A 24,035-nucleotide genomic window follows, 5' to 3' on the forward strand; every position below is an offset into this window, starting at 1 on the left:
TCAAGCCAGGTAAGTTACAATCGTTTGAGATACTACCTAGTGATGTTATAATGTCACAATTTATTATATAGATAGATGATCTGACCAATAAGGTTTTAAATAGGTTATGCTAGCTAAGGTTAGCTATGTAGACTAAGTTAGCTAGTTAGTTTAGGTAGCTACTGGTAGCTAGGTTAAACATTTTTCACATGTAAGCATGCAGTGGACGGGCCATTTTGAAAATATGATTATATTAAGATAATGGACAATTAATTATTATAATATTTATTTGTAGATTACAATTTTAATGGTTTGGCATTATAATAAGTATTGTGAAAATATATTTATACATTTTCATGGACAACATTAGCATAATGTTTTCTGTTAGAGAGTGGAGAGGAAGGAGAGGAGGAAGACTGGATAGGAAGAAGAGTGAAAGTGTCACGACAGTGACGGACGGTGGCGCCCCTCCTCGGCCGGGCGGAGCTCGGCGGTCGTCGTCGCCGGCCTACTAGCTACCATCGATCCCTTTTTGTTTCACTTTCTGTTGGTTAGGTCTAGGTAGGCATGCACCTGTTTTGGGTTAGTCATTAGTAGGGGGGGTTATTTAGTTTAGCGTAGGATGTATGTGTTTGTGCGTGATTGTGTTTCTTGTCCGGGTTTTGTGCGATAGGAACGTGTACTGGTTTTTTCCCTCTGCCTGTGGTTTGTTTTCATTGTGTACACCACCGCAGAATAATTTAAGGGCTGCGCCCCTATACTTTTGGCGACCACATCCAGTTGCTTTGAATAAAGAAGTGTGGTCAAGAACTCTCTGTCTCCTGCGCCTGACTCTACCTCTCCTGTTGTTTTTTCGAGCCAGCCCGTGACAGAAATCACGCACCTCAACTTGATGGAGTCAGCAGGAGCTTCAGCGCCAGCCCTGTCCATGGAGGAAACCGTTGACCAACACTCCACCCTGCTCCACCGTCTGGGGAACGCCATGGATCAGGTGTTGGCGCACATGGAGAGCTGGGACCAACGCGCTCTCGGCCCCCTGAACGCGGAAGGTCAACAGCCTGCGCCCCCACCAGCACCCACAGCACCCAGTACCAGTGGGGTGAAACTCGCTCCCCCCAGGGAGTACGATGGGACGGCCGCTGGGTGTAAGGGCTTCTTACTCCAGTTGGAGTTATACCTGGCGACCGTTCGTCCCTCTCCCTCGGGGGAGGAGAGCGTCAGCGTCCTCGTCTCCTGTCTCACGGGTAAGGCCCTGGAATGGGCAAACGCCGTGTGGGACAGTCCGGACTCAGCCAGGGATAACTACCCAGAGTTCACCCGCCGCTTTCGGGCAGTATTCGATCATCCCCCGGAGGGGAGAGCGGCGGGTGAGCGGCTGTTTCACCTGAGGCAGGAGACGAGGAGCGCGCAGGATTTTGCTCTCGAGTTCCGCACCCTGGCCGCGGGAGCAGGGTGGAATGAGAGGGCCCTTATAGATCACTACCGTTGTAGTTTGAGGGAGGACGTCCGCCGGGAATTAGCCTGTCGGGACACGACCAACACACTGGACCAACTGGTGGATCTGTCCATCCGACTGGACAATCTGCTGGCCGCCCTCGGACGTCCAACCCGGGCCCTGCTCATTCCACCCTCCAGCCCTCCTGCTCCCACGCCTATGGAGATAGGGGGGGCAGCAGCCAGGAAGACTGGAGGGGGAGTTCGCTCCTGCACCTCATGTGGTCGCAGAGGGCACACTGTGGACCGGTGCTGGGGAGACAGTAAAACGAAGGCGACCCAATTACCACCTCATCGACGAGGAGACTGTGCGATAAACCTCCAGGTGGGCGCTGCACTTCCTCGTAGTCACGTTTATCCCCTGTCTCAGGAGGAAACAGCGGCTATGGAAACATACGTCACTGAGTCTTTGAGGCAGGGATACATTCGGCCATCTAACTCACCCGTCTCCTCGAGCTTCTTTTTCGTGAAGAAGAAGGAGGGAGGTCTGCACCCGTGCATTGACTATAGAGGTCTAAATGCCATCACAGTGGGTTTCAGTTACCCACTACCTCTCATCGCCTCGGCGATGGAGTCATTTCACGGGGCGCGCTTCTTCACGAAATTGGATCTCAGGAGTGCATATAATCTGGTGCGTATCCGAGGAGGAGACGAGTGGAAAACTGCATTTAGTACCACATCTGGCCATTATGAGTACCTCGTCATGCCGTATGGGTTAAAGAATGCTCCCGCAGTCTTCCAATCCTTTGTGGACGAGATTCTCCGGGACCTGCTCAGTCAGGGTGTAGTGGTGTACATCGATGACATTCTGGTCTACTCCGCTACACGCGCCGAGCATGTGTCTCTGGTGCGTAAAGTGCTTGGGAGACTGGTGGAGCATGACCTATACGTCAAGGCTGAGAAATGTGAGTTTTCCAAACCAGCCGTCTCTTTCTTGGGGTATCGCATTTCCTCATCAGGGGTAGTGATGGAATGTGACCGCATCTCAGCCGTGCGTAATTGGCCGACTCCCACCACGGTGAAGGAGGTGCAGCGGTTTTTGGGATTTGCCAATTACTACCGGAGGTTTATCCGGGGCTTTGGGCAGGTTGCGGCTCCCATTACCTCACTGATGAAGGGGGGCCCGGTGCGGTTGCAGTGGTCCGCGGAGGCGGACAGGGCCTTTAGTCGTCTGAAGGTTTTGTTCACCGACGCTCCGGTGCTGGCGCACCCGGACCCCTCTTTGCCCTTCATAGTGGAGGTGGACGCGTCCGAGGCTGGGGTAGGAGCCGTGCTGTCCCAGCGCTCGGGCGCCCCCCCCCAAGCTCCGCCCCTGCGCCTTCTTCTCTAGGAAGTTGAGTCCGGCGGAGCGTAACTATGATGTGGGGGACAGGGAGCTGTTGGCTGTGGTCAGAGCCCTGAAGGTGTGGAGACATTGGCTTGAGGGGGCGCGTCACCCTTTTCTCATCTGGACTGACCACCGCAATCTGGAGTACATCCGGGCGGCGAGGAGACTGAACCCGCGTCAAGCCAGGTGGGCGATGTTCTTTACGAGATTTCGGTTTAACATCTCGTATATCCCAGGTTCCCGGAACACTAAGGCCGACGCACTGTCTCGTCTCCATGACGCCGAGGAACGGTCCACCGATCCCACGCCCATACTTCCAGCCTCCTGCCTGGTGGCACCGGTGGTCTGGGAGGTGGACGCGGACATCGAGCGGGCGTTACGGACAGAGCCTACTCCTCCGCAGTGTCCAGTGGGTCGTAAGTACGTTCCGCTCGGTGTTCGCGATCGTCTGATTCGGTGGGCTCACACGCTTCCCTCCTCGGGTCACCCAGGGGTTGAGCGGACAGTGTGTTGTCTTAGTGGGAGATACTGGTGGCCCACCTTGGTGAGGGACGTGAGGCACTATGTCTCCTCCTGTTCGGTGTGCGCTCAGAGTAAAGCTCCCAGGCACCTGCCTAGAGGGAAATTACAACCCCTCCCGGTTCCACAACGACCATGGTCCCACCTGGCGGTGGATTTCCTGACCGATCTCCCGCCGTCTCAGGGCAACACTACGATCCTGGTCGTTGTGGACTGGTTTTCTAAGTCCTGCCGTCTGCTTCCGTTACCCGGTCTTCCTATGGCCCTGCAGACCGCGGAAGCCTTATTCACCCACGTCTTCCGGCACTACGGGGTGCCCGAGGATATCGTCTCAGATCGAGGCCCCCAGTTCACGTCCCGAGTGTGGCGGGCGTTTATGGAGCGACTGGGGGTTTCGGTCAGTTTGACCTTGGGGTTTCACCCCAAAAGTAATGGGCAGGTAGAAAGGGTAAACCAGGAGGTGGGCAGGTTTCTGCGGTCCTACTGCCAGGACCGGCCAGGGGAGTGGGCAAGGTTCGTGCCATGGGCCGAAATGGCTCAGAACTCTTTGCGCCACTCCTCCACCAACATGTCACCATTCCAATGTGTGTTGGGTTATCAGCCGGTCCTGGGGCCATGGCATCAGAGCCAGACGGAGGCCCCTGCGGTGGAGGAATGGGTTCAGCGCTCAAGGGAGACCTGGGACGCTGTGCAGGAATCCCTGGAACGAGCCAGGGAGCGACAAAAGCGAGCGCTGACCGGCACCGCAGCGAGGCCCCCGTGTTCACCCCAGGGGAGAGAGTCTGGCTCTCGACCCGGAACCTGCCCCTCCGCCTGCCCTGCCGGAAGCTGGGTCCGCAGTTTGTGGGGCCATTTAAAGTCCTGAGGAGAATAAACGAGGTGTGTTACAGATTACAACTTCCTTCTTATTATCGTATTAACCCCTCGTTTCATGTGTCTCTCCTCAGGCCGGTGGTAGCTGGTCCGCTGCAGGAAAATGAGGTACGGGAGGTCCCTCCACCCCCCCTGGACATCGGGGGGCCCCCGGCGTACACAGTCCGGTCCATCTTGGACTCCAGACGCCGGGCGAGGGGCCTGCAGTACCTCGTGGACTGGGAGGGGTACGGCCCGGAGGAGAGGTGCTGGGTACCGGTGGAGGACATACTGGACCCAGCGCTCATCCGGGAGTTCCACAGCCTCCATCCGGATTGCCCTGCGCCTCGCCCTCCGGGGCGTCCTCGAGGCCGGCGTCGGCGCGCTGCGGGAGCCGCGCGTCAGGGGGGAGTACTGGCACGACAGTGACGGACCGTGGCGCCCCTCCTCGGCCGGGCGGAGCTCGGCGGTCGTCGTCGCCAGCCTACTAGCTACCATCGATCCCTTTTTGTTTCACTTTCTGTTGGTTAGGTCTAGGTAGGCACGCACCTGTTTTGGGTTAGTCATTAGTAGGGGGGGGTTATTTAGTTTAGCGTTGGATGTATGTGTTTGTGCGTGATTGTGTTTCTTGTCCGGGTTTTGTGCGATAGGAATGTGTACTGGTTTTTTCCCTCTGCCTGTGGTTTGTTTTCATTGTGTACACCACCGCAGAATAATTTAAGGGCTGCGCCCCTATACTTTTGGCGACCACATCCAGTTGCTTTGAATAAAGAAGTGTGGTCAAGAACTCTCTGTCTCCTGCGCCTGACTCTATCTCTCCTGTTGTTTTTTCGAGCCAGCCCGTGACAGAAAGAGAGAGAGGAGGAAAGGTAAAGATATGATTACAGAGCCTGCCAATTTATTATTCCAACCCATGTTTTTAAGATAAAATACAAAAATGAGGCAAGCAATGGGAATCTGTTAACCAAAGTATTTGATCTAATAGTGTACTATTTATTATTAAAGATTGGAGAGGAAGGAGAAGAGAGTGAGAATGAAAAATGAAGGGAGTAAAAAGAGTGAAGCGAGGAGTGTGTAGAAGAGTGAGGTGGAAAGGTAAAGAGAGGGAAAGGAAGAAAGATAAGGAAGACGAGTGAAGAAAAGAGGAGGAGAAAGATTGGAGGAGAAGAAAAAGTTATAAGGTGAATGCACCAATTTGTAAGTCGCTCCGGATAAGAGCGTCTGCTAAATGACGTAAATGTAAATGTAAGAGAGTAAAAAGAGTGACACAAGGAGAGTGAAGAAGAGCAGACAGAGGAGGTACAATGGCTCTTTCCAAGAAACGGAAATTCCATTTTAATGACAACATGATGAGAGAATTTCAATTTATTTTTATTTTTTTATTTCACCTTTATTTAACCAGGTAGGCTAGTTGAGAAAAAGTTCATACAGTAGAACAAGTCAAAAAGTCTATATACAGTGAGTGCAAATTAGGTAAGTTAAGGCAATAAATAGGCCATGGTGGCGAAGTAATTACAATATACCAATTAAACACTGGAATGGTAGATGTGCAGAAGATGAATGTGCAAGTAGAGATACTGGGGTGCAAAGGAGCAAGATAAATAAATAAATACAGTATGGGGATGAGGTAGGTAGATAGATGGGCTGTTTACAGATTGGCTATGTAGAGGTGCAGTGATCTGTGAGCTGCTCTGACATCTGGTGCTTAAAGCTAGTGAGGGAGATATGAGTCTCCAGCTTCAGAGATTTTTGCAGTTCGTTCCAGTCATTGGCAGCAGAGAACTGGAAGGAAAGACGACCAAAGGAGGAATTGGCTTTGGGGGTGACCAGTGAGATATACCTGCTGGAGCGCATGCTACGAGTGGGTGCTGCTATGGTGACCAGTGAGCTGAGATAAGGCGGGGCTTTACCTAGCAGAGACTTGTACATAACCTGTAGCCAGTGGGTTTGGCGACGAGTATGAAGCGAGGGCCAACCAACGAGGGCGTACAGGTCGCAATGGTGGGTAGTGTATGGGGCTTTGGTGACAAAATGGATGGCACTGTGATAGACTGTATCCAGTTTGTTGAGTAGAGTGTTGGAGGCTATTTTATAGATGACATCACCGATTTATAAGCTCAGGTCAAGATGATAGAATGGTTCACTGCACCCTTTGTGATTCCTCTTTTTCAATTGGCAGCGGGGGAAGAACGGCAGTGGTAGAACATCAGCAGACAAAAAGAATAGAGCCTATCTGATTGCCCGTGTTGGTATGCCCTCTGTCACCACATTCTTCAAGAAGGTAGAACCTTCCCAAGAAGAATATGGTTTAGCTGTGCAGGAGGGTGTCTTTGCATACCACACTATGCGACACAATTATAGTTACAGATCTATGGACTGCCCAGCACAACTGACACGGAAGCTTTATGAGCCAAAGTTTACATGTGCTAGGACAAAATGTGATGCCATAGTGAGTAACGTGTTAGCACCATGTGCTAGGACAAAATGTGACGCCATAGTGAGTAACGTGTTAGCACCATGTGCTAGGACAAAATGTGACGCCATAGTGAGTAACGTGTTAGCACCATGTGCTAGGACAAAATGTGATGCCATAGTGAATAACGTGTTAGCACCATGGGCAACTACTTTGGTAACACAGGACCTAGACCAGGTTGAATTTGTGTCCCTGTCCATTGATGCGTCCAATCATGGACATGTAAAGCTGCTGCCAATAGTAGTCAGATACTGTAAGATATATGATGGTAGCACATCTGTAGAAACAAAACTGCTCGATTTTGTTGAATTGAAAGGAGAAACAGCAGAGGAGATTGCAGCTGAGGTCCTGGTGGTCATCCCAAAATTTGACCTGGAAAACAAAGTCATGGCATTCTCTGCCGACAACACAAATACCAACTTTGGAGGACTGAATAGGCTGGGGAGGGTCAATGTCCATACCAAAGTTAAAAATGCTCTGCAGCGGGAGGTGATTGGCTTAGGTTGTCCTGCCCACATCATTCATAACACGGCCAGAACAGCTTTGGATATGTTTCCCCTTGATGTTGAGTACCTGCTCACAAAGGTATTTGGATATTTTCATATTTTCACCGTCAGAATAGAAAAACTGAAGGGCTTTTGTGAGTTTGTTGGCCAGGAGTACCATAACATTTTAAGACACAGCAATGTTCGCTGGATGTCCATGCTCCCTGCTCTAGAAAGAGTGCTGAAAATGTATGTGCCATTGAAATCCTTTTTTCTTTCTGAAGACAAATGCCCTGTTGTCCTGCGAACAATGTTCGAAGATCCACTGACTGAACTTTGCCTGGCCTTTGCCCATGGAAACCTGACCATATTCAGTGACACGATCAAGATGCTTGAAGGCCAGGACCGCTGTGCTGTGGAGTCAGCTGCAATTGTGAGAAACGTTGAGGCAAAATTGACTGCAAGACGTGATGACATCTTCATGCCAGTTTTGGTCAGAGGACTTCTGAGAGAGCTAGAGGAAAATTAAGCAATGTCTAAAGAGAGCTTTCTCAAAACATCCCAATCATTCTTCACTACGGCTGTGAACTACTTGCAAGCATGGGGAAAGCACACAGATAATCCAAAAGATTTACATTGTCTCCTGTTAAAAAGGCAACCTCAGCTTTTTTAAGATCCAGAAGGCAGCAGCCACACTGCAGGAAAAATGCCCCAATGTGACCATCAATGAGGATACATTGTGCGATGAGGTTACTGGCCTGCAAAAGCTCATAAAGGGGAGATCGCTTGAAGAATGGAAAACATCTGAGACACTGCTTAGTCAGAGATGGAGCACGGTGGTTACCCACTTCAAAGAGAACGACATCCCACACACTAACCTGGCTAGATTAGCGTCTGTTGTCATGTGCTAACCTGGAAGTAATGCACCAGTCGAGAGAGTGTTCTCCCAAATGAATGATATATGGATAGCAGCAACAAATAGGTTCACTGTTCCGACCGTCAAGGCCATGCTTATTGTGAAGACAAACTTCAACCTCCCCTGCCAGGAGTTCATGGAGAAGCTGGCCAAAGACAGAGCAATCCTGAAGAAGATACATTCTTCTGAGAAATATACAGATTAGGTTGGTATAAGTATATTATGTAGTTACCAATCTCATCATCATCTTGTCTCTTTGTTATTTTGTTAAGTATTTCACATATACTATTATCTCTGTTTTTTCAATTTTGCTTATGTTCTCTTCTGCTCTTATTCTACCCAGACTACCAGGACAACTGAATGGCTGTTTAGATTGGACAGTTCTGTCTTGTCTGTAGGGTTTCTGTAATATAGTTGTTTTCTCTATCACAGTGTGCCTGTTAGACTAAATACATGAAACCGGAATTGTCCCCCTTTTTAATTTCATAGATAATAACATTGGATATTTTGATGATATATTGACTGTCGAACTGGAAATGTCCCCTGTTTTTATTTCAGAAATCTGGTCACCTTACCCTAACCCCTAGCCTAGCTAATGGTAGCCACCTAGCTAACGTTAGCGTTAGCCACCTAGCTAATGTTAGCCACAACAAATTGGAATTCGTAACATATCATACGTATTGCAAATGTGTAACATATCATGCGAAATGGATGACATACATCCACAAATGAATACGTACCATACCATACCATACGTAACATATCATTCTAATTGGAGTGTCACAGATTTACATTTACTATGTTAAATCTACCCTTGAGTTCAGGTTGCAGCACCAATAATTTTTCATTACAGTAAATAACATGGCATGTATAGGACAGAACCAAACATGGCTCTGGTATAGGCTTTAGCAAATAACAAAGATGATGTTTCATGTAAGGCTGTGTTCAAATCATTTGTTTGGCATATTATTTTGAATACGTATGAAGAGGGAAAAATGATTACCGAACCATCCAGAGACCCATTCCCATCAGTATCATAGAGACGAAACATAACTGTGGAGAAAGAGATCAAACATTTATCCGTTTCAATTGGTGTTTGAGATGCAATAGATGTCATTGAGACACATTCTTAGTACCAATTTAGTTTCACGAATGCACTTTACTATGTTGAGGAACTAAAACTTCCTTTCGTTTTTTTAAGGGTACAATCAGCTATTGCACTCCCATCAATTCAAAGCAATGTTTCCCCACATAAAAGTGTTCTTTCTTAGCATCTCAGTGTTGAAGTCTGATTGGTTCCTCCACTAGCCCCCAGCCACCACTCAACACCATCACCATGGAAACAGACAGCTCCCTCACCAGAACAGTGATTGGCTATCCAATACAAGTGTGACTGACAGACAGACAGAGATACACACACACACCAGTTCTATAGTAATATAATCGTGACAACACTCTCCTCTGCCCCAAGTAATTTACATACTAATGGATATTCCCAATACGTGGAAAAGTGTTTTTAGCCCAGTCTCAGCATGACGCTACCCCCTCCCCCAATATCAGTAGCGGAGCGGCTCGTGACAAACCCAGCTGGATTGAGGAGGGTGAGCCGGTGAGTTCACTAAGGACTCGAAGAGGGGGGTTGTTAATTTCATATGGGGTTGACGTCAAGCTGCTGTTTGTCAGACACTAATTAGGAGCTAATTGACAGCTTCCTGCTGTGGTGCGGTCAGGAGGAAGGGGAAGTGAGGTAGATGCCTGGAGGATTGGGAACTCTGCTGGAGCTGGGAAGGTGTTTGTGGTGGCAATCCAACGTGGCCACAGGAAGGTGATGGTGTGTAGAGAGATGGGAGGAATAGCATACAGTCGAGTCACTCCAAAAAAAGGATAGAGCTAAGTTGTCTAACCATATGAACCTACAGTATAAAGACTGTTATTTGTCGTTGTCCTCACCTGCTCTTCAAAGCTGGATTAGTACTAGTTGCAGTAACTTTTACTGAATCCACTGTAGTGACATAGGTTATATTTCCTCAGTCATACAGAACCAAGGGAATTTAGCTTGCTACTGATGATGATCAATACTCACTTTTTAGATGTTTCTCATTTTGCCATGCATTCCCTGACTTTGCGCAATGTATGTAGACCTACAGATATAGCAACTACAGTGAACGTACTGTACTGTAAGTGTATATTGAAACCAGTCATTCTTAGAAGAACCAGCAGAGGGCCCTGTTTAGCACCCCAAGACATCAGCGAGGCTAGACGGAAGGAGGGGTAGGGTGGGCAGAGTGGGATTCTCTCTACGAGGAGAGATACTGTAGCATCCAAGGCTAAACCAATGATGTGCTCCCTGGGCCAGACCTGCTAAATTATTAACACACTTCATTTTTAATGAACGGCTCTGCTCTTCAGCAGTTGGATGAGAATTATAAGAGCACATAAAAAGTCTGATGTTCAATTATCTAATATAATGTCATAAATAAATAAGTACACATCTAAAGTTTAAGTAGAATAAAGAGATACCATGGCACCGCTAATAAGGGCTTTCAGTAAACATAATGATTCAAGTAGACTACAGTGAAAAGGGTAACCTGCTGCTCCTGCTTAGGTAATGGGAAATATATAGCAGTGTATTGTGATGAAGCTCTAACTTGTTTGGCTATGAGTGTTTGTATTTACGGTACACAAATGTCATTATTCTCATGGGTAAAACCCCAAAATAACAGTCTTGTTCTGGAAATCCCAATTCTGCATTATAGCCAAAGGAACTCCAGTATATTCCCCTTTCAGAGGAACAACAATCATTAGTACTCACACTCCAGTTTGTCCTCGGGTCGGCCACCCTCCAGCAGTGAGAGGTAGCAGACGATGTCCTTCAGTTGAACCATGCCTAGAGGTCTGGGCAGAGTCCTGGGTAGAGTGGGCACCTTCAGAGGGGTCGAGTTCCCTTTGATCAACTTGAGGCCTGCAGAGAGAAGAAGGCCAGAGAAGAAGGTCAAAATGTAGGCCGGTTATGATCATTGCTGAGCTTATGCCTCTAATGTCAACCTCAAACTGTCTTTCAAACTGTCTACCAATAAATCGAAATTCATGTTGTGAAATTGATTGCAGATGTTATATAAGTGTAGTTTTTGCCAATATTATGGTAGTAAATGTTGACTAGACAGCACAGTTTTAGTTTGTGAAGATTGTAGTTAGTGCCTCAGGACACGTACATTTTGGACATTTTGTGAAAAAGTACAAGCTGATGCTACAAACGCTGCACTCAATGACTTGCCTGTAAGCTACAGTCCACGACAACAAGGCAATCTGGGGTGGTCTGACGACAGAGTTAACAACACTGAACCAATTACAACAGTATCACCCAGGGACACTGCTCTTTGTGGTAGGAGTAAACACTAAAGTAGACCTAAACAACTTTAGGCTTTTATTTGATGTTAGAGAGATTGTTTGTCTGCTGCTGAGGTCATAGTTTCTATGCCTTCTTGATCTGTTCCTTTGTTTGTGTCTAAAGTGAAGGTGCGGTGGTCCTAATGGCAAAGTAGCTTTAAAAATTCAGTAACAGCGCACACAGACAATATAAAAGCTACTTTGCCCCTTAAGGACATCATCTGAAGGTTATGGCTGAAGTGCAGGGTCTTACCAGTAACTCTGGGCTTGTCTATGGAAGAGGGGCTGGGTTTTGGTCCCTTGTTACTGAATGATAAGAAGAGGTGTTGACAGAACTCCTCTGCCAGCTCGCTCTCCAGAAACGTCTGCATGAAGACCTTGAAGCCTTCAAAGTCAATCTCCTGAAACAACACACAGAACATGATCCTGGTTGGTATAATTCCCACGAGGGAAGATTTAATAACCATATCATTACCATATCATGCCTGGAAGAACAAGGAATTACATTACCTGATTGAGTATGTCTTGCTTCTATGCAGCATTGAATAAAGACATTGGGCATCTCAATAAATCAAACTTGAAAAAAGTCAGTTACTCATATCCTGAAAAGCTGGTGTGACATTTTCAGCATCCCATCTATAACCAAAGTAAGTAGTGCCTCTTAATTTGAAATGCCAAAACTAACAAAGATATTGGTTTGAGGTGAATATAGACCGATAACATTGATGAATGTTGTTGATATCAAAATGACCAAGACTTGGTAGCAAGTCTGAAGTGATGGTAGTGTTCTACATTATAAAGAAGCCTCAAAGTAGTTCTGCAATGGTTCATGCAATGCTAATGATGCCACATCACTACCAGAACAGTGTCTTATGGAAAGAATGACTACCTCCTCTGGGTTATATTTCGCCAACACTCCATCTCCATGGAACTCCTGCAGCACATCTTTCAGCTTCTTGGTTGAGTCTAAAAGAAAAACATTCAGCACATGTTCTAACCATAAAGGCTTCCCATTAAATAGCAATTGATACCATCATGTCCATGAAGGGAGATCCCACTGCGGGATCTCATCTAATTGTCTCTGAAAAGGTTCAGTCTACAGCTCAGGAGGAATCAGATCTGACACCCAACAGACCGCATCGAAACCACTGGAGGAATCACCAGACTCTGGAACGGGTAACAGTTTAGACTCCTCTGCCTGGTCCGTTTGGTCTGGTTCCTGTCAAGGTCTCTTCCTGTATTTTCAAACTATGGGAGTTTAGCCCCAGGAGTGTCCTGGCAGGACTGGTCCATTTGGGCCCCTGGTATAGACATTGTTTTATTATATTATTCTAGCTCTTCCATTATGGTATTTGTAGTGGTTAATGGTGTGTGTATATAGATTGTGTATAGGCTTGTCTACCATATGAATCTTCTCTTTGTGTCAGACTGGGTTCAAGTGACTTCTGTTTCTTTTTTCTGTATTTATTTGTCTGAATATGGTACAGTTGAAGTCGGAAGTTTACATACACTTAGGTTGGAATCATTTAAACTCGTTTTTCAACCACTCCACAAATTTCTTCTTAACAAACTACAGTTTTGGAAAGTCGGTTAGGACAAGTAATATTTCCAAAAATGGTTTACAGACAGATTATTTCACTTATAACTCACTGTATCACAATTCCAGTGGGTCAGAAGTTTACATCACTAAGTTGACTGTGCCTTTAAACAGCTTGGGAAATTCCAGAAAATTATGTCATGGCTTTAGAAGTTTCTGCTAGACTAATTGACATCATTTGAGTCAATTGGAGGTGTAACTGTGGATGTATTTCAAGGTCTACCTTCAAACTCAGTGCCTCTTTGCTTGACATCATGGGAAAATCAAAAGAAATCAGCCAAGACCTCAGAAGGACCTCAGGAAGGAGACGCGTTCTGTCTCCTAGAGATGAACGTACTTTGGTGCAAAAAGTGCAAATCAATCCCAGAACAATAGCAAAGGACCCTGTGAAGATGCTGGAGGAAACAGGTACAAAAGTATCTATATCCACAGTAAAACGAGTCCTATATCAACATAACCTGAAAGGTCGCCCAGCAAGGAAAAAGCCACTGCTCCAAAACCGCCATAAAAAAAGCCAGACTACGGTTTGCAACTGCACATGGGGACAAAGATTGTACTTTTTGGAGAAATGTCCTCTGGTCGGATGAAACAAAAATAGAACTGTTTGGCCATAATGACCATCGTTATGTTTGGAGGAAAAAGGGGGAGGCTTGCAAGCCGAAGAACACCATCCCAACCGAAGCACGGGGGTCGCAGCATCATGTTGTGGGGGTGCTTTGCTGCAGGAGGGACTGGTGCACGTCACAAAATAGATGGTATCATGAGGCAGAAAAATTATTTGGATATATTGCAGCAACATCTCAAGACATCAGTCAGGAAGTTAAAGCTTGGTCGCAAATGGGTCTTCCAAATTGACAATGACCCAAAGCATACTTCCAAAGTTGTGGCAAAATGGCTTAAAGACAACAAAGTCAAGGTATTGGAGTGGCCATCACAAAGCCCTGACCTCAACCCCATAGAAACTTTGTGGGCAGAACTGAAAAAGCGTGCGCGAGCAAGGAGGCAGTTACACCAGCTCTGTCAGGAGGAATGGGCCAAAATTCACCCAACTTATTGTGGGAAGCTTATGGAAGGCTACCTGAAACGGTTGACCCAAGTTAACCAATTTAAAGGCAATGCTACCAAATACTAATTGAGCGTATGTAAACTTCTGACCCACTGGGAATGTGATGGAAGAAATAAAAGCTGAAATAAATCATTCTCTCTACTATTATTCTGACATTTCACATTCTTAAAATAAAGTGGTGATCCTAACTGACCGAAGACAGGGAATTTGTACTAGGATTAAATGTCAGGAATTGTGAAAAACTGAGTTTAAATGTATTTGGCTAAGGTGTATGTAAACTTCCGACTTCAACTGTATGTATGTATGTATGTATGTATGTATGTATGTATGTATGTATGTATGTATGTATGTATGTATGTATGTATGTATGTATGTATGTATGTATGTATGTATGTAGGCATATATGCAGTGTGTATGTATGTATGTATATATTATTGTATATTATTTTACTGCTCTATGGATATAATTATTGTTTGGATTACCTTATTTACTATTATTTATTAATTTACTTTTTTTCATTTTTCTTTCATTCTTTATGTGATGCGCATACGGAGAACGCCAGAAGAAGAATTAACATTTAATTACCACAGTGAATTATTGTAATGTTTGTTTATGTGTCAATTAATCCCATAAGGGACGGGTTGCCAATTGGCGATTTGACACGAAAATAAAATGTCATTAATTCATTAATTTCATTCATTGTAGCTTCTGGAGCAACAACACTAGATTTGGAAGGATGACCATGTGAAACTATGAAACGTGTGATTGGGTGCCTGTGTGATAAACCCACCAAAAATAAATGAAAAAGTATTAACTCATGCATTGTTTTTTTATCACTCCTCTACATGGTCAAAAAACTATCACGTTGTCATCCTAATGCAACACTTAAAAGGAAATTACTTAGCGTAGGTTACTTTAGGCCAAAATGCATGTCACATCAATGTTCTTTTACACAGCACCTGGAAAAATACACACCGCAATGTCACTGAGCAAAAAAATCCATTCTAATAATCGTCTCTGATTACGAAATCATAACTGCAGTGAAGTAGACTGTAGAGTATTGGTGCTCATGCAGTATGTGAAGTGAGGAAAGTGTGCAATAGAGCTCACTTCACTTCAATGAGAAGAGAGGGGGCTAAAGTGAGCTGGAGGGACTGAAAAGGAGGGAGGGAGAGGTGGAAACAGCAGAAGGTCCATTGTTGCACCTCGGAGAATGGGATATTTTATAACCTTTCGCTGCACAGGGAGCATAATGACTAGCTGTGAGCCAATTTGAAACACGATTATCCAAATCTCTCTGTCACACACTGTCCCTCACTCTTTCTCATTTCCCCCCCGGTCCCATACCCTGTTTCTTCTCAGACTTTCAGACATTATAGTGGAGCTGGATTTTTTTTAGGTGGTAGATCAGTTTTAATATTGCAGATAGATTGTAGTTTCCATCAATGTCATTGTCTGCATCATTTCCAATCCCCATATATCTTTTTTGTAAATATATATATACATTTATGGAAAATATTTACAAAAAATACATGGAGGATTGGAAATGATGCAGGCAATTACATTGATGGAAGCCACAATCTAACTGCAATATTAAATCTGATCTTAAGTCCCCCCCACTTCTAAAACCAAAGTTGCGCCCCTGGTAAACATTGCAGAAGAAGAAAAATCGATCCCAATCAGAGACAGTAAAGATAGGCTGGAGAGCTGCTTACAGCCGGCGAAACAATGTTGTCAAAACGCGTAGAGCAATTAACAAGAGAGATGTCATGGCCAAGTGAAACCCTTTGCATGCAGTAGAGATCTCAAGCAAAAAGCATTAATTATTTAGATTTGGACTGAGGTCTGTGAATATCTAATAAAATAACCTCCAGTCAAGACGCTATATAGACTTAGGGTCCTTATTGCTGCTCACATTAGCTCTGTTGTTTTAGTCTTCTCTAACACACTGAGATTAAGTTCTTATTGTTGTGGATATGTGGGAAGTCTTTTGAGAATCCTTCCTTTTCCGAAAACCATTTTAAAACCAAAATATAATAAATATAGAAAATAAAAAATAATATAGAAAATAAATAATAATACTAAACCTAATTGTTACCCTGGAAACAACCAACGCAAGAAAGGTTTGAGTATATCTCACTAAAGGCAAGAAAACCCATCCATCTCAAAACATGCACAGTCAAATTTTTCATTTCCGAAAACCTGAATACTTGCAGTAGCGTTCTTGAAAATAACTTAAAGACGTTCATAACTCTCTTTGGCCTGCAGGGGATGCTTTTGTGATATGATTGATCATGTTTTAACATAAACAGCACCAGAGCACCAGACAGATGTAATGCTTGAGCTGGTATTTCTGCAAAATCAGCAAGGGGCTCCAATAACAGATTACAGACGTATGGATGATTCCAAGTCATCAGAGAAAGAGGGGGGGTTTTGTACTGTTTGAGCTTTACACCAAATGAAGTTGGATTAGGCTGGGTTTCATAATGCAGTGGCAGTGCATGGAGATATTCTCTGCTCTGCTCTTAGGCAGTCACCATTACAGTAACTGGGCTCTGTTATCCTGCCATAGTCAAGCAGTAGGTAAAATCTCTCTCTGTGTGAGGTGGATCAGGACATACTGCTGGGATGGGATCTACAGTAGTTTACTAATCCAGTGTCACATTTCATACCTGACTAGATTCCATTTTCAATGAAGTTTAAACTTGATTGCGAGCGTAAAGTGACGGTGTACGCATGCACACACGCGCGCACACACAGACACACACACACACACACAAAGACACGCTCACACATTCACACCCACTGTCAGAGACACAGACTTACATTGAGCGTACTCCTGCAGAAGGGAGAATTCAGCTGGGGTCAGAGTGACCCACTTGTCCTGGTTGGTCATTGTGATGAGTCCTCTTCTCCCTCACATCCCCAAACTATCAGCCCACAGTCCACTCTCTGGAACAGAACTTAGAAAAAGTTGTTAGGCCTCTCATTATAGTCTCTTGTGGCAGACTGTTAACAGAACGAGATTTGGTTTGGGTTCTGACATTCATTTCATCATCACTGGTCATAAAATTGCATAAAATTATTGTATATTGATCCTCTGATCATTACATTGCTACAGTACAGTATAGTAAAGTATAGGATAGTATAGTTTAGGAGACACCAAGAAATGCTTATGTCCATCTGTAACCAAAAAGTATATCAGTCTGTCAGTCAATTAGAGACTGAGGCTAGGGACTTGTTTGATTCATAATACTTACTGAATCCCCTAATGAATGCATTTTTCGTGCTATCATAAGTATTACATCAGACAAGTACATTACTCTTAGTATGACTGACAGTCAAGCTAATGCTACCTTGTCCTATCCAGGACTATGTGCTATAGCTAGCTAGCAATTTGCTAACTGGCATGTCAATGTCCAACAGGAACTCACCAACTCACTGCATTATTTTACATATGTCTTACTTATAGATGTAGGATCTTAATTTGATCACCCTGTTGCAGGAGAACTTTCCTGCAATGCAGGACATTTAAAACATGTAGTGTATTTGAGGTTTAAAAATGCTGAAATTTCAGACTTTGTTTTCCCTTACAAGAAATATATCAACCCCTACAAAAATGTCCATTAATTATAATCCACATAATAATTCACATTTCCTGTTGGCTGCTTTAGCAAACTGGCTCAAATTAAGATCCTACAGCTGTACCTAGGACAACATTTAGTTTATGGGTAAAGAAGCATTAATGACAGACAGTATAAGGGACATGTAAGAGTTTAAGTCATGATTGACCAGGACTGCTGCTGCTGTTTGACAACAACAGAATGATGGGCCGGCTGCCAGCTGGCATCACTGATTATGGACAATACCATGGTGACAGAAGATTAGACAGTGTCAGAAAAGAGGGGATGTTATGCCACTTTTATGCCCCCCCCCTTCTGAACAAGCACACACTCTTACACACAGCAGAGGGGGGGGTCTAACACACACACAAACACACACACACACACTCAATGGGTTGACAAAATACAAGATATGCTTACTGTAAACTTAATCCGTTCTACATTGTAACTACTGTAACTACTGAGAAGGGTTCAAGAAGCATTACACATTCATGTAAAGAGAAATAAATAATGTGTGAGTGTGTGTGTGCATGAGTGTTTTGGGGTAGTCGGTTGCTACAGTATATAGCCTAGAGTATTGTGTTCTGTGGACTACTGAAGCTGAATGTTCCACTCCCCCCTGCTCTCTTAATGCACCTGTGTTAGTCTCAGAGCCAGCTTCCTTCCTTTTTGACCCAATTCCCTCTGACCAATTATAAAACCTCACAGCAACAAGTGCATGTAACAGTATTTTACCACCTCAGTTCACAACTATTTCCTAATGAAAGAGCTGGCATGGAATCATCCGTGTGTGTACTAATGCATGTGTGTGTCTGCGCATATATGTGTATCTGTGTACGGGCATAGTTAGTATGTGGATGTCTTGAACATACCCATAGTAAACGCACATTTCTAACCTTATGGAACCCCTGAGACACTTGAATATGCATGGACACATACGGTGCATTCGGAAAGTATTCAGAACCCTTCCCCTTTTCCACATTTTGTTACGTTACAGCCTTATTCTGAAATGATTCAATTATTATTTTTCTCATCAATCTATACGCAATACCCCATAATGACAAAATTAAAACAGGTTTATATAATAAATAAGGCATATATTTTTTGTAACATATTTACATAAGTATTCAGACCTTTTGCTATGAGACTCATCCTGCATCCTGTTTCCATTGATCATCCTTGAGATGTTTCCACAACTTGATTGGAGTCCACCTGTGGTATATTCAATGGATTGGACATGACTTGGAAAGGCACACACCTGTCTATATAAAGGTCCCACAGTTGACAGTGCGTGTCATAGCAAAAACCAAGCCATGAGGTTGAAGGAATTGTCCGTGGAGCTCAGAGACAAGATTGTGTCGAGGCACAGATCTGGGCAAGGGTACCAAAACATGTCTGCAGTATTGAAGGTCCCCAAGAACACAGTGGCCTCCATAATTTCTTAAAAGGAAGAAGTTTGGAACCAAGACTCTTCCTAGAGCTGGCCGCCCGGCCAAACTGAGCAATCAGGGGTCAGGGAGGTGACCAAGAACCCGATGGTAACTTTGACAGAGCTCCAGAGTTTCTCTGTGGAGATGGGAGTACCTTCCAGAAGGTCAATAATCTCTCCAGCATTCCACCAATCAGGCCTTTATGGTAGAGTGGCCAGACGGAAGCCACTCCTCAGTAAAAGGCATGTGACAGCCAGCTTGGAGTTTGCAAAAAGGCACCTAAAGGACTCTCATTCCATGAGAAACAAGATTCTCTGGTCTGATGAAACCAAGATTGAAATCTTTGGCCTGAATGTTAAGCGCCACGTCTGGAGGAAACCTGGCACCATCCCTACAGTGAAGCATGGTGTTGGCAGCATCATGCAGTGGGGATGTTTTTCAGCGGTAGGGACTGGGTGACTAGTCAGCATTGAGGGAAAGATGGACGGAGCAAAGTGAAGAGAGATCCTTGATGAAAACCTGCTCCAGAGCTCTCAGGACCTCAGACTGGGGCGAAGGTTCACCTTCCAAAAGGACAACGACCCTAAGCACACAGCCAAGGCAACGCAGGAGTGGCTTCGGGACAAGTCTCTGAATATCCTTGAGTGGCCCAGCCAGAGCCCGGATTTGAACGAGATCTAACATCTCTGGAGAGACCTGAAAATAGCTGTGCAACGATGCTTTCCCATCCAACCTGACAAGGCTTGAGAGGATCTGCAGAGAAGAATGGGAGAAACTCCCCAAATACAGGTGTGCCAAGCTTGTCGTGTCATACCCAATAAGACTTGAGGCTAGGTGCTTCAAATCAAATCAAATTGAATTGGTCACATACACGCGATTAGCAGATGTCATTGCGGGTGTAGCGAAATGCTTGTGCTTCTATCTCCGACAGTGCAGTAATATCTAACAAGTAATATCTAACAATTTCACAACATATACTCAATACACACAAATCCAAGTAGGAATGAATTAAGACTATGTACATATGGACGAGCGAAGTCAGAGCGGAATGGACTAAGATACAGTAGAATAGTATAGAAAACAGTACATACTTATGAGATGAGTAATGCAAGATATGTCAACATTATTAAGTGAATGAGATACCGTAGAATAGTATAGAAAACAGTATATACATATGAGATGAGAGATGCCAGATATGTAAACATTAAGTGACTAAGATACCGTGAATAGAATAGAATACAGTATATATATATATATATATATATATGAGATGAGTAATGCAAGATATGTAAACATTATTAAGTGACTAAGATGCCGTAGAATAGTACAGAATAGAGGTTGACCGATTAATCGTAATGGCCGATTAATTAGGGCCGATTTCAAGTTTTCATAACAATCGGAAATCGGTATTTTTGGACACCGATTTGGCCGATAATAAAAATAAAAAAAAATGTAAAAAAATGTTACACCTTTATTTAACTAGGCAAGTCAGTTAAGAACACATTCTTATTTTCAATGAAGGTCTAGGAACGATGGGTTAACTGCCTTGTTCAGGGGCAGAACGACAGATTTTTACCTTGTCAGCTTGGGGATTCGTTTTGCAACATTCCGGTTACTAGTCCAACGCTCTTACCACCTGCCTTACATTGCACTCCACGAGGAGCCTGCATGGCAGGCTGACTACCTGTTACGCGAGGGCAGCAAGAAGCCAAGGTAAGTTGCTAGCTAGCATTAAACTTATCTTATAAAAAACAATCAATCTTAACATAATCACTAGTTAACTACACATGGTTGATATTACTAGTTCATCTAGCTTGTCCTGCGTTGCATATAATTGATGCGGTGCCTGTTAATTTCTCAACGAATCACAGCCTACTTCGCCAAACAGGTGATAATTTAGTACTGTCATTGCACCAAACCTAACCATAAACATCAATGCCTTTCTTTAAAATCAATACACAAGTATATATTTTTAAACCTGCATATTTAGTTAATATTGCCTGCTAACATGAATTTCTTATAATTAGTGAAATTGTGTCATTTCTCTTGCGTTCCGTGCAAGCAGTCAGGGTATATGCAGCAGTTTGGGCCGCCTGGCTCGTTGCGAACTGTGTGAAGTCCATTTCTTCCTAACAAAGACCGTAATTAATTTGCCAGATTTGTACATAATTATTACATAACATTTAAGGTTGTGCAATGTAACAGCAATATTTAGACTTAGGGATGCCACCCGTTAGATAAAATATGGAACGGTTCAGTATTTCACTGAAAGAATAAACGTTTTGTTTTCGAAATGATAGTTTCCGGATTCGACCATATCAATGACCAAAGGCTCTTATTTCTGTGTGTTATTATGTTATAATTAAGTCTATGATTTGATATTTGATGGAGCAGTCTGACTGAGTGATGGTAGGCAGCAGCAGGCTCGTAAGTATTCATTCAAACAGCACTTTCGTGCGTTTGCCAGCAGCTCTTCGCAATGCTTCAAGCATTGAGCTGTTTATGACTTCAAGCCTCTCAACTCCCAAGATTAGGCTGGTGTAACCGATGTGAAATGGCTAGCTAGTTAGCAGGGTGCGCGCTAATAGCGTTTCAAATGTCACTCTCTCTGAGACTTGGAGTAGTTGTTCCCCTTGCTCTGCAAGGGCAGCGGCTTTTGTGGAGCGATGGGTAACGATGCTTCGAGGTTGGCTGTTGTCGATGTGTTCCTGGTTCGAGCCCAGGTAGGGGCGAGGAGAGGGACGGAAGCTATACTGTTACACTGGCAATACTAAAGTGCCTATAAGAACATCCAATAGTCAAAGGTATATGAAATACAAATGGTATAGAGAGAAATAGTCCTATAATTCCTATAATAACTACAACCTAAAACTTCTTACCTGGGAATATTGAAGACTCATGTTAAAAGGAACCACCAGCTTTCATATGTTCTCATGTTCTGAGCAAGGAACTTAAACGTTAGCTTTTTTACATGGCACATATTGCACTTTGACTTTCTTCTCCAACACTTCGTCTTTGCCTTATTTAAACCAAATTGAACATGTTTCATTATTTATTTGAGGCTAAATTGATTTTATTGATGTATTATATTAAGGTAAAAGAAAAGTGTTCATTCAGTATTGTTGTAATTGTCATTATTACAAATACATTTGAAAAAATCTGCCGATTAATCGGTATCAGCTTTTTTTTGGCCCTCCAATAATTGGTATCGGTATCGGCATTGAAAAATCATAATCGGTCGACCTCTAGTACAGAATACCGTATATACATATGAGATGAGTAATGCCAGATAGGTAAACATTATTAAAGTGCCTAGTGTTCCATTCCTTAAAGTGGCCAGTGATTTCTAGTCTATGCCTATAGGCAGCAGCCTCTAATGTGCTAGTGATGGCTGTTTAACAGTCTGATGGCCTTGATATAGAAGCTGTTTTTCAGTCTCTCGGTCCCAGCTTTGATGCACCTGTACTGACCTCGCCTTCTGGATGATAGCGAATGATAGCTTTGCGTCAACAAAGTACTGAATAAAGGGTCTGAATACTTATGTAAATGTGATATTTCATTTTTAATTTTTTTTTATAAATGTGCAAAAATGTCCCTATGAGTGTTAGATACACAGAAAAGAAAAATGCTCAAAATGATTCTCCTTCTCTATTGTTTATAATCCGTTTACATCAGTGGAGGCTGGTGGGAGGAGTTATAGGAGGACGGGCTCAACGTAATGGCTGGAATGGAATGAATGGAACGGTATCAAACATATAAAACATATGGAAACCACGTTTGACTCCCTTCCATTTAGTCCATTCCATTCCATTACAATGAGCCCGTCCTCCTATGGCTCCTCCCACCAGCCTCCACTGGTGTACATACAGTATAATGCACATATCCTCATCAAAATGTCCATAGAACTGCAACGACATTAGCACAGCAGTATTTCAACCCTTTAGCACATTTCTCAATGCTGCGAGTCTAATTCCACGAGCAGTGTTCAGTACCTACAGTAGCAGCACTGGGATACTGATAGGCTTGATTCATTTCCAGTGGTGCAACAGTAGGTTATCAAACACTGTTGCTGTCCTCCTCTCTCTTAATCTCTGTATCTATCAATGAATTCATCGACAATATCAACCCCGGTAGAGGATTCTACTGCAAGAGACATCAGCGATACAACTAGAGAGTAGCTGACACTACACATTAACAAATACACCCACTACATACACGCACACACTATATACACACTCACATACAGTCAATGAACGAACAAACAATAGAATGCAGTATCAACATGATACTCACCTGCTGGATAGCCAGGGCAGACTGCCGGGAGCAGGGAGTAGTCTTCCAGACAGATGTTTACAGATGACGCTTACACACTCTCTCACACACACACGCATCTTGCTCTTTCTCACACGCTCACATACAAATACACACACTCACTCACTCACATCATGTCCCCGCTGAATGTACTGGAGGAGAGCTTAGAGGCTTTGTCATTAGATGGTGTGTGTGTGTGTGTGTGTGTGTGTGTGTGTGTGTGTGTGTGTGTGTGTGTGTGTGTGTGTGTGTGTGTGTGTGTGTGTGTGTGTGTGTGTGTGTGTGTGTGTGTGTGTGTGTGTGTTAGACCCCCCCTCTCTGCTGTGTGTGTAAGAGTATCCGTGTGTGGCTGTGCGTGTTTGTGTGTGTTTGTGTGGGAAAGTGTGTGCTTGTTCAGAAGCAGTCAGTGCTAGAGGATAGAAACTCCAATAGAAAAAGGGGGAGTGTGTGTGTGAGTGTGTGTGTGTGTGTGTGAGAGAGAGGGTGATAAAAAGCACAGAACGATCTACCGCTTGTCTGCAATGATAATCAGTTCCCATACTCACTGCTTACGTCACCCTTATCCCTCCTCTCCTC

At 44.1% G+C, this 24,035-nt stretch overlaps 1 protein-coding gene across 4 annotated transcripts in view; it reads right to left on the bottom strand.

Moving 5' to 3' along the window:
- Positions 1 to 23,710, bottom strand: part of LOC106582257 (diacylglycerol kinase beta) — a 66,378-nt gene extending 42,668 nt beyond the window's left edge. Inside the window, exons 1-7 of one of the 4 annotated variants that reach the window (XM_014165166.2) lie at positions 23,442 to 23,710; positions 16,922 to 17,047; positions 12,322 to 12,398; positions 11,943 to 11,963; positions 11,686 to 11,833; positions 10,858 to 11,007; positions 9,049 to 9,098 (exon numbers count right to left, since the gene is read on the bottom strand). In XM_014165166.2, coding sequence (XP_014020641.1) covers positions 9,049 to 9,098; positions 10,858 to 11,007; positions 11,686 to 11,833; positions 11,943 to 11,963; positions 12,322 to 12,398; positions 16,922 to 16,991 — 516 coding nt within the window. In that variant the 5' untranslated portion in view covers positions 16,992 to 17,047; positions 23,442 to 23,710. Of the gene's footprint in view, positions 1 to 9,048; positions 9,099 to 10,857; positions 11,008 to 11,685; positions 11,834 to 11,942; positions 11,964 to 12,321; positions 12,399 to 16,921; positions 18,021 to 23,441 lie in introns of those variants that run through there. The other 3 variants (XM_014165150.2, XM_014165174.2, XM_014165158.2) reach the window with 3 other exon arrangements.
- Positions 23,711 to 24,035: the final 325 nt, after the last annotated feature.

The sequence above is a fragment of the Salmo salar genome, chromosome ssa02 (genome assembly GCF_905237065.1).
Source record: "Salmo salar chromosome ssa02, Ssal_v3.1, whole genome shotgun sequence".
Taxonomy (NCBI): Eukaryota; Metazoa; Chordata; class Actinopteri; order Salmoniformes; family Salmonidae; genus Salmo; species Salmo salar.